Genomic DNA, 12,214 nt, shown 5'->3' with positions numbered 1-12,214 from the left:
GTTAACAATCTGTCAAAAAATTAGTGATCGAGTAACAGGGATATAAGTAAAAATGATACATTAATGGAATAAATGAAACCTGTAAAAAAAGCGAATATAGTTCACTAATTTCCTTTTTGTTTAATTATCCCAGTTGTAATTTCAAGGAAATGTATGTCTATTTCCTTCAGTCTAACTTCTTTGATCTTAATGGTTATGATTTTTTGTGTTCACCAGTCTTTATACAAAGAAATCAGAGTTAGGAGGTAATTAAATTTACACTACATTAAATTTTCGTTTTATTTTTTCGCCTTAATTCTCGTATGTATTACGATTTCTAAGATGATTTATTTAGCTAAACAATTCTGAATAAACCTTGGTTAGTATGAATCTTGATTTTGTATGTAGCATTAATTAATAAGGAAGCGAAAAAATTTAATTGATTACAAGAACCAAACAGTTTTCAAAATATTTATTTTATTCAATCTTCTATTAAAGCGGTTTTATGAACTGTCTGATGAATTTTCAGGTAATTCTTATAGGTTACGTATACAGATGTCACTTTTCGATTATAACAACAATAAAGATTATTATTATCACAAGCTGGTATCAGCAAGTAAATGTTCAAAATCCAAAAAAAATCAGATACTACTTTTTTCCAATCTAATCGATTATTTTTCTGTTGATGAATATCTATACACTTTTAAGATTGACATACGAGTCACACTTTTGGAGGTTTGATTAATTTAGTATCAAAGAAGACAAGTCAGTACTTTTAAAAGCGTATTTTTTTTCTTCAACATTCTTCTCAACAATGGTCAACTAAAGAATTCTGAAGGTTATCAGTTTTATAAATTTATCTATGGCAGTCATATGTTACTTAAATTGGATGTTTATGTTGGTTAGGTTATATCTGCTGTTATTAAGTGTTCAATGGTTTAGATATAACATCTTCAGAGTGCTAAAAATATCTTATATAATTAAATATACTATTTAATTACTAGAAGTAATTATGTTATTGTCATTCAATGTCAACTAAAAAGAAACATACACTTTGATTTTAAAACTGACGAACTTTTTAATTTAGATATTAAAAGTTTATGATACTAATTTTAGCAGTTTTGATGGGAACAATAACATAAGGTCCATTTACTAAAAGTATTCACATTGTCATGAATCATAATAAAATTTAAAGTAAAATGAACTCTTATGGAAGCACTAATTAAACCCTCATTTGACAGTTAACACGGTTGTAATTATTCAGAATATTTTCTTAACCTTTCTGAAATAGGTTAAATACTTCGTATGTTCAATATCTCAGTAATATGCATATACATTTTATTCATAAAATTGTGACAAATTGTTCATGATAACTTACTTTTGACTGTACGAATCGATAATCCAAATGATGAGCGTTCATTTTTATCTATACCATTAGATGAATAAGCATATCTTTCTAAGATAACTGTACGTATATTATCTTTTGAATTGGTTGATCGTTTGCAGTCTAAATGTTCATGTAGTGTAGATGATCGTCGTAAATGTCGTGAATCACATATATTGACATGAACGGATTTGACATTATTTGTTTGTTGATTAAGTTTATTCATGTAGCTTTTATTATCATTGCTTGGTAAATCTTTTGAAAATTGAGTAGACTCAAAATTTGTTGAGTCTTTTTTATTTCCTTGACTATGGATGATATAATTTGATTTATTAGAACAAGAAGAGAAAACAATTAATAAGTAATTAGTAGGAGAATTATTAACTTAGCAATTATTATCATATTCTAGGAACTGGTGTCTTTTGTAAAGAAGTCACTTGATAAATCGTTAGATTATCTTGTTTATTCCAACGGCTACAACTAAAATGCCTTAGCTAAAAAGTTAAGGGATACGATTAAAAATAAAGCATCAAAACTTTTCCCTTTGGATCAACACTGTGAGGTGTACAGGTTGACCGAATAAAAATCTTAATTTGTTGACCAATTAAATTAATAAGCTTAGTTGTAAAGGTATCATTCAAAAGAGACTAGTTCTATCGTGAATAAGTCTAACTGACTATCTTGCTTTGTCATATAATGGTACTAGAATACAATGAATAAGAAGATTACTTTAAAAGCAAATAAGTTAGAATGTTTCTGACTAAATAAAATATAAAATGGTTTGTTCAACTTCTCCCTAAAAAGTTATCTTTATTACTATAATTAATAAACGTTTTAGGTTATCACTTTGAATATTGTAGTTGAATTCACTTATTGATTGGAAAACACTGAATTCAATAAAAATATACATGTAATTTCTGAAACAAACACCCGGGTGGCTTGCTTGAATATCTGGGTTACCTGTTCCTCCCATCTAGATAGTTCAACAAGTTATCTGTTTTCTTGTTCGTTTTAACAGATCATTATGTCAATTAATTGCATAACCTATTCAGGTGCGTTTGTGAATAGTTTTCGACCTTTCGCTGTACAAGTTAGAAAAATGTACAATCGGAGACATTGTGATGTCTGGCAATATGCATTGAAAAGAATGAATATTATTCAGATGTCGACTTCTGAAATGCTAATATCTCACTGGTGATCACTCAATATTTATCGTCTATATCGACCAAGAAATAAGAAACAGAATCTCGCTGAAATACTTTGTGCTGAGAATTCTATATTGTACCAAAAATATAATATTGAATAACGCTAATAATAATCATAAAGAGTGAAATAATTTATTTTTCATTAGAACTCAGCAGTCTTTTAACAATGGTATACATGGGTCTGGAGTTGATGAAGTTGGCGAAATGTTTTTCAACTTAAATTATTAAAATCTCCCATACTTCTTGTTGGTTAACAAGCATTCTGGTTAGTGACATCAAAATACTCTATTTAAAGTATTTTGCATTAAATCATAACGTTTTCTTTGAGTTTTTTCCAGATTATTACACTCATAAATTTTGTATGCACTGTATTACTACCACAGAATTTGTGCTCTCTGTCATTATCTATTTTAACAGGTTGTTTATTTTGGCAGAGATTATATGTGTAAGTGTATCAATAAGACTACAGCACACTGTGTAAGTTGTAATTTTTTTGCTGTCAACTTCATCTTTTATTGAATACATTTCAACAATAAACTATTAATGTGCTTCATAGTAAATATATTCATCAGATTCTTTAATTTTATTTCAAAGGACTATTTTATTGTTATGTATTGAATACAGAAAACAATGCTTGTCAAGTTAGCGGCACCATAAAATGAATGTACTGTTTATCAGAAATTTAGAGTTGGAATCATCAAGTCGGTCAATTTCGGCAGTAAAAAGGAAAAAACAAGTACAATGCTTCCAGAAAAATAACATAAATTCATTTTATTTTATTAGGTTTTCATTCACAGCCCAGAACCTGTGATATTTTACTATATGCAAAAATAGACTTGGTTAACAGTTAATGAGAACCGCTATGAAAGTAGTATTCTTTGCTATAGATGTAATAATGAATACTAATTTAAACATTTGGTATTTCATGACCTGAGATTAAATTAGCTCCGTGTTTATACTCTTCTTAAGAATAACAGTAATGAAAGATAAAGACTTAGATAAATCATGTATTGATTTTATTACGATTATATAATCCTTTATTTTTATTATGATTATAAGTAACTGTAATATCACCTCTTCCGTATGTGGCTATTTTTTCAACACATAAATACGCGTTCTACCTGTCTATGTTTAATTACATGATTTGTACACCTTCACTCCTATTATGACGTTCCATTCTGTCTCAAACCTCCATAATAACTTAACAAAGTAAAGAATGTCACTAAATGACCGTTTCATTTTTCTATAGGTTGCATAATATCCTGAATTGATTGAAGTTAAGCTTCTACACTATTGAATGATGGGTCATTGGTCTATGAATTGAGGATCTGAGCGCGAGACCGAAGGTCCTGAATTCGACTCACGGGTAAGACATCATGGATGTGCAATGCTGAAGGGTCGCACATTACGATAAAATGATTGTGCAGTGCTACCAACTTTTCGAAGGTGATCTAGCTATGTTTGTGATTAAAACTGGGAAAAAAAATAATTTACTTTTTTTTACTGGTGTTGAGTATATTTCCAACAAAGTCAATAATTTAGATGAACACTAGAGCATTATTCATTTAACATTGTTTGTTTGAATCTTCTCATTGTTGTTTAGGACTGTAACTGGTCAGTCTCTTATTAGCATATGTGCATACTGTGAGTATTGCCTCGATATAGTCTTAATTCACAAGCATTAAAAGCAAAGATAGATAGTGGCTAGCAGTCCCAAATAGGACGAAACGCGCGTCCTGGATTCCATTGCCAGCCACTGTCCATCTTTGCTTACTGGAGTATTATGTTTTGTGTTGAAAAAACTTGTAATGAAGTGTAATAAGGGAAGCTCATTGATAGTTCATACCAGGTTTCGCTAATGTGCAGAGATACTATGCTCTAAAATGACATAAATTTCTATAATTAATTGAGTTGTACTGCTTTGATTTTTATTGACTGGACGTTTTATTTTGTTACATAGATGATCTTCAATTACTCAATAAGTTTTAATTAACATTTGGGATCAAATAATTGCCATGGTAATTGTCACGTGATTAACACACAAATGATATTCAGAAATATAATAAATCACACTAACCTCAGAACAAAAATATTCTAATAAAGAAAGTATTTAAGACGATACATATATATATATATATATATATATTTCTTTTTATAGTAAAATCGAAGCAACCTAGTTTTATTTGGGATAATTAAATGAACATGGTAACTGAATTAAGAAAAAAGTAGCCATGACATTTAAAATTTGAGATCTAAGCCAATGTCAAGAAAGACAATATGAATATTGTCTTAGGAATGCAGTTTTTTTTCTTTTTGTGGTTTCGTTTTAAAAAATGATATAAATCAGTAATTAGAAATGTATGAAATTTTCTTTTCTTTTTTTCTAGAAAATCAATTTATGACATTGAAATTTTGTCTGTTTCCCTTTGAATTTTTTTGTTCATTTCTGTTGTATCCCGTGGAGAATTATGAATGGTAACTTTGAGGACTATTTATGGACCAATGTGATATGTATATTTCCTATTATATAATTGCTAAGAAACTTGACTATTCATATTCGTGTCCCTCTTATCATAAGCTTTATTTTGAGCCATAAACTAGTACTGTACGATTTACTATTCTTGAGTTATCCCCAGTCTATTTATTACTGTTCCCCCTATTCACAGCCACATTTGCCCAAATATTGGACAAATATTATTTTCTATTTTATAATACGATGCGGTAAGTTTGTTTGGTATATAAACCCAGTATGTTTGAGAATAATGATTCATATTTCAGAGGTTCTTATTGGTGTTCTGGACTTAACTGTCTGCGCTAGGAAGAAAGCAGGACTGATAAGTACTCAATAAATTCACTGCTCTCCAATTGGCGATCTTATCACTCATATGTCAAACTGGGCACGCACGCACCCACACGATATAACAATTTCGAATTAAATTAATAATAAATCAAGGATGTTTTTCATGAAGATTATGGTTGACTGATTTAAATCGTCGAAATAAAATACAAAAAAAAACGAAATTTACTATGAACTGATTGGACATGATAATCATAATAAACGCTGATAGTTAGAAGAGTAGTTTTAAGTGAAATTCTTTAATGTAAACATTCGCCGTTTATTATCAATAAGAGCACATGATATCTTGGTAAAAACAATTAGATGTTCGATATTTAGCATGAATGCAAGTAATGAACTATGATCATAACATATGTTTGGACAAATGTATCTCTAAGTATCTCAACGTGATAACGTAAAGCATTATTTTTTATACGTTTCTTTAAAGCTTATTTACTCTAAATTCATTTCTACTTACCAAATATTCTCATGTTTTCAAGCGATCTATGTAATCTGTAGATTGATAAACATGAAATTGAAATTTACCATAGCATTCTTTTTTAGCGAACCTCTAAAACGTCGTTCAAGTTATTCGGCTAAACGTTCAGATGAGGTTTGAAAAAAAATGGCTTTCGATGACAGTTGTTATTGTTCGTGAACAGTTATCATGAGTGAAGAAGTAGTGAAAATCTTGTTTAATATATGTATCATGGCCTAAATATTTAGTTACTGTATAAATATCTAGTGTGTACCAACTAATAGAAACTTTCAAAATTGAGAACAGTAATATGATTTTTTGTCATGCATTATAATTATCCAGTTATTAGTATTGTTCTTTGTTAGGAAAATAACTCCTCACAATTCGTTTATACTGTTATCTTTAGAATAACTTGTGGGAAGAAGATGAATGCTTTGAAAGAAACTTGCTTCAAGAATACTACGGTTAATATTATTGAGCGTGCAAACTCATCTATTACACATTTTAATAATATATAACTTTAGGTTGTTTTAAGATGAATAGACTATTAAAAAACCAGGGTGCTAGTAACAAACTTAAGTAACAAACAGAATACTGTAGAAGTAATAGTAGTAGTAGTAATGTAGTGACCAAGAACAGACAAGTGTGGACAACCGTATGTGTTTGGATATAAAGTTACAGAATCTCTTACTAAAATCTGAGAACCATATAGTAAATACTTTATTTGCTAAATGTTCATCAATTGTTTCAGACTTTATTGTTCCTTCATTTTCATACCAATCACTTTTTCTTCTATTCCTCTTCTCTTCGACCTTCTCAACATTCTGCCTTCAGGCATCTCACTTTAACCTGGTGAGAAATACTACTTATATCTGTCGACATCTGTAGCACACACCACAGTATTAACTATAGTAGTAGTGGTGGTTTACGATAATCGATAATGTACTATTATTTATTTGAATTTAAGAAGTAAGCGTATGTTTTATCGAAATTCACTTAACAAAAATATCCATCTACGATTTATTTGAGTGAATATCTAGAAATTACCAGTCTTACCATGTTTCATTGCAAATTGTGAACAACATTTTTATACAGTGTTATATTAAATCTTGTAAATTAACAAAGTGAAGAATTTAAGAGCACATTTTATATAAAATTCTACCACTTCAGAGCACCTTAAACTGAAAATTCTCATTATTATCAAGCATAATAATGTTGCATTGATTAATCATTCGATATCTGAAGCTAACAACTAAGCGCCGAAGACATGAACTGCTGATGTTGAGTATTCAAAAAGTCGATATTAAAGAGATTATCGAAGCGAAACTTTGATATAACTAAATGTAGATCAATATAAATGTATATTAATTTTTTGTAAAGAAACGTTGATTGAACATGTAATTCTAATTTTTGACTTTTCAGCTACGATTTAAAGTGCGTCAATCAACTGATATCTGCACTTGAGTCACGTATAGTCGAATAATCTCTAAAGACAAGATCGACATTTGAAGGAACTAGATTACGTACAAAAGAAATTAGGAATTATTTATGGACAATTTAAAATAGGTGTTGATAACAAGTCAAAAATGTTATTTCATCATTTTCTGTGTAATTCTTTTACTTATATTTCATCATAAATGATATATGTATTTGTATACTTTATGCATGTCAAGCAAATAAAGTTTTATTAAATCCTTTCTAATGGATTGCTTAAATTGATCAAAATGAATTCTAAGGTCACTGAGTCAAATTGGCAACAAAGAATGGCAGTAGCCGTGTTTAAACATAATAATCCTGCAGTAGCTAGGGGATCGATTAGCATGATGGTTGTGTCTTTGACCGTAACACTTCGTAATATCTGTTTGATTTTCACGAAAATTTTATTTCTTTCACAGTTTCCGGTAAGCGTTACTGACGAGTTTCATAAAATAAAAACAATATACCGAAAACACTGTGCGGAGTTCCTCTACTTATTTTTTTACACATTTATTTTGTGTAATTTATTGTTTTGATGACCCAATCAACACTAAGTATTACGCAACGTAACATTTGTAAATTAACATGTTAAAAAAGTCTTAATACAAAACGCATACTTATAAAATTTGTGAAAAATTACCCAAAACTATCATATGAAGATAAAGCTCCATCCTGGTATTTATCACTTTGATCATGATGAATTTTATTATTGTGTGTTCGACTCAAAGAACCAAATGTAATCGGTCGACATGAAGAATTACTTATACCACTATCTGTTTGACTGCCTTCACGTTGGAATCCTTTGTCTTCACGTGTGATAAAATCATATAAAACATCCGTTTGTTGACCGCGTGATATTGTCCGTTCTTTTGATGGATTTTTATATTCAGTCCCAAGCATTTTGGGGCACTGATGTCTTTGAGGTTGTTGTTGTTGACAATGAAGATTTGATGTAAAAACATCCGTTCTAGATTTTGATATAGACATATCTATAAGTTTACAAAGTTGACAAAAGCAGAATATTCATTTTTTTCTCTTGAAAATATAAAAAAAATATATTTGCATCATATATTAATAAGATAATATTGGAAGAATTAAAATAAATATTCTTTAATTTATTCAATCCGGCTAACAAGTATTTGAATAACTTATGACTATCAATGTTTCATTGCGTTGCTAGATAGAGTTAGGTCACTTAAATGTCACTTGGGTTTAAATAATGTTATGCAGTCTCGAACGTGTGTAATTCATATGAAACTGAGTGTTTAATCACCGCAAATAATTTGCATATAAACGAAATCGTAGTTAATAATACTCTTATAAAAAGAAATAGAGCATTAATAATGTTGCACGTTGTTTGGAGCGGATATGATTTGTTAGGTTTCATATGTTCAATATGCATTTATTAATAACTTGGTCGAAAAAGGTACAGTATTTGCGTTTGTTTCGGTTCTTGCAACTCAACGTAGATATCTTGTATAATGCTCACCTCCACCCGTAAGTGAACACTTGTACAAGGGGACAAAAATGACAATAAAAGGAGTAAAACTGTTAGAACAAGTAACTTTACGTCTAGCCAGATGAATAGTGCACAATAGAAATAAATCAGACAATGTTATTTAATACAAGTCTAACCTAATTACAAATAGACAAAGACTGAATTCAAGTGCATCTTTATAACTGTATTAATGCAGTCTGAAGTATTTCAAGGTGTATAGTTGACTTAGCAACTCAGCTTTCATGATGCTTGTAGACTAACTCTTTGCAGTAAAGGATTCGTATTATAATCAAACAATAGTTTTATAAATACAAAATATAGTTTAAAACCATTTCTTGAATATTACTTGCACAGATAATTCATTTTAAATCTAAGAAAATGGTTTTCATTGAAGTGTCAATAGATCGACAAAACGGACAGTACAAGTTTATTGTGATTACCTTAATGACCTGTCCAATAAATATTACTTTTTAAGTATTATACAATTCAGTTTAAAACTTGAGGTTTGCTTATTCATATAACTTTCTAAGACATTTTCCACTACCTCTCATAGTATTTCGAGACATGTTTAAATGAGATAAGTTCGCTAAGCTCTTCAGTATATCGATCAGAGTACTTTTGACGGTGAGATTCATCACTAATGTCCATTTTTAACAGCTGGTTCTGCTTAAATTTGATTCAGTTGAAAGAGTGTCTCAGGCTTATGGTTAGAAATTCCATAAAATTCTTCAAATATCTCGAAGTTTTCCTGAAAGATAGCTTCTTTACGAAATATCATTTTTCGTTTCGACACTTACAAATAAGTATATTTTGAATCCATTTTGATCAGATTATACATGGTCGAGGACATGTAAAGCTTTATATAGAATGTCTGGAAGCTAACTGTGACTCGAAGTAGTAATTAGAAATTTAAACTGAATGACAATGCTTTCACTGTTTTATGACAACCAACTGAATATAAATTTGGTAGCCAAAATAGGTTGAAGGTAATGTTTGAGTTTGTGAAGAAAAATAATGCAGGTGCGATTTCCATAGGAAGCACTGAAGCTCAGAGGATTGAATGTATTTCTTTCTGGTGAGTTCCAACCAGAACTAAACTTAGGTTTGGAATTTTTCAAAGACTAACTCTAACTACCTAACATCTCTACGCGGTGCACTTGATGTGCAATCACTCAGATTAGTGGTCACGTTGCTGTTTGATCGACATAATTCAACCAGCAGTAGAAGCCTAGACTTACACATTCTTAGTCACTACATAGAGATCAATCTGCAGTATACAACGCTTTTTAAAATTTTTATTGCAAATGTAAGGTTTTACAGCATACTACTTATTTCGATACGTTTCGTTGAGAAAACATAACTAGTAAACACCAAAAGGAGAATTATTTCATCACTATTCAACAAACCTAAGACCTCAGTTTATCCATGAACTGAACCAGAAGAGTTAAATATATCTCATTCACCTGGCAGTAGACATATCATAAAGATGTTAAAGTACCTAAAAGAACAATGAGGTATGTTATCTCATTCAAATTGGTTTTGTAAAATACGCACTGTTAACCGATGAGTACACATTCATGTTTCCCATGTATTAATTCTTGTTTACTTTTACTGCAATTACATTTATCCAACTTAGTTGCAATTTTAATAAGTTTATAGAAATCTAATATTTAGATTGCAGTTAATTAATTGGTCTACACGTTTGGACAATATGTAAAAATGTTTGAGAGAGGATGTTCAGAAAACGTTTATTTATTAATTTGATGTTTAAAACGTTTTTGACTTGGATTATTTCAATCATGATGAGGACGGTTATATAGGTATCAAATGCTCATGAAATATTCTGATGTTACCTAAATTATGATCTACCGAGATTGTCATGAAACAAAACAAGCACAATGAATCAAATCAATAACAATTGAGTGGCTTTTCAAATCTTACAAAAGTGAAGAAATTTAATAGGAGAAAAATGTAAAACATTTTTAGGATCCGAATTAATAATCCAAAAGTTAATGTTAAGTATATAATATTGAAAACTGTTGTTAAATAAACTGAAGCTGGTGTTTTTAGAAAAACGAGATTTGAAACTGTCATCATATATGAACTTATCGTTAAAGTAAATATTAGTTTGGCGAAACATAGGAGTTTCAATTTAACTCTTTCCTTTTGTTAAAAATATGCAGATGATGGGTTAACTGTAACACCTATCACTAGCTCGTACGTATCGAAAGTGTTGTAGTGTGTCATGAAATAGATGTTTTGCCATTCTCCATATTTCATTAGTGTTTTACCCAACTATTATCGAAAGTTTCTTTATATCCAGGATAATATTTTATAATCAAATCTCAGTACATAAACAGTTAAACTTTCTAAATTCTCTTACCTATCAACAACAATTTGATTTAAACCATACTTTTTAATGTAATGGTATTTAAAATAAACACCATGTCCTATACAAACAAGATTGGATAAAAAATAACGGTAGATTTACTAAGTTAGTAATGATGATCATTTATTCATTTAGGGTTAATCGGTCTATTACGTGTTACAATTATGTTTTATTGAATAGTATCACGTAATAAGAGTCCAAAATTAAATAGAGTCATATCCAAAAACTCTGAAATTATATTCAACTTTCAAAAATATTACTAGAGCTTGATAGCAATATACTAAGTATCTACAGCAGATAGGTTCAAGAATGAATAAACTATTGGCAAAGCATTAATGTTATTCACAAAATATATATTTTGACCCAGAATAATTGTATGATAACCTACATCTATAAAGTTCACTTGAATTGGATTGAAAATGTCTTGATTTGCAAATATTTTGTGACTAGTTAGTAATAGGTATTCTATAGTTTGTTCTGTCGGATAAGTAATCGCTTAATTTTTATTTTATCATTAAAGATGTTCATTATACATTTGAAGTGAGAGCCTATGGAAAAGCAACAGTAAAATAATAATCATCTACTATGAAATTCTTAATTAATCTTGATTTCAGAGCTTGCGGAAACTTTTACTCACTGAAATTAACTCGAAAGTTATACATAGAACGCATAATTAGCGATAGAGAATATGGTTGCTTCAAATTAAATTCTTATCGGATCATGATCTCAAATAAATGATTTTAATTCATCGATTAATTGGGGTTTAACAAGAGAATAAATTTCAAGACATGAATCACTATAATAAATGAAACAAATTATTTTCAGTCAGACTTAATAAATTAGATTTTATCTTTAAAAAAATGATAAAAGGATAAATCTGTATCGAAATAGATAAGGGCTGTTACTTTATATGATGTCTATATTCTTATGAACATTGTGGCATAGCTGACCATAACTTTTGTAGCTATT

At 29.5% G+C, this 12,214-nt stretch overlaps 1 protein-coding gene across 1 annotated transcript in view; it reads right to left on the bottom strand.

Moving 5' to 3' along the window:
• Smp_155450 (putative sh3 and multiple ankyrin repeat domains protein 1,2 (shank1,2)) overlaps positions 1-12,214 on the bottom strand; it is a gene marked incomplete at both ends in the record, with an annotated part of 52,000 nt that overhangs the window by 17,029 nt on the left and 22,757 nt on the right. Inside the window, 2 exons of the mRNA XM_018789316.1 lie at positions 1,358-1,671; positions 7,999-8,347. Of these exons, the coding sequence (XP_018654772.1) occupies positions 1,358-1,671; positions 7,999-8,347 (663 nt within the window). The remainder of the gene's footprint in view (positions 1-1,357; positions 1,672-7,998; positions 8,348-12,214) is intronic.

Source organism: Schistosoma mansoni, chromosome W (assembly GCF_000237925.1).
Source record: "Schistosoma mansoni strain Puerto Rico chromosome W, complete genome".
Lineage (NCBI taxonomy): Eukaryota > Metazoa > Platyhelminthes > Trematoda > Strigeidida > Schistosomatidae > Schistosoma > Schistosoma mansoni.
This window is presented reverse-complemented; position numbering and strand designations above follow the sequence as displayed.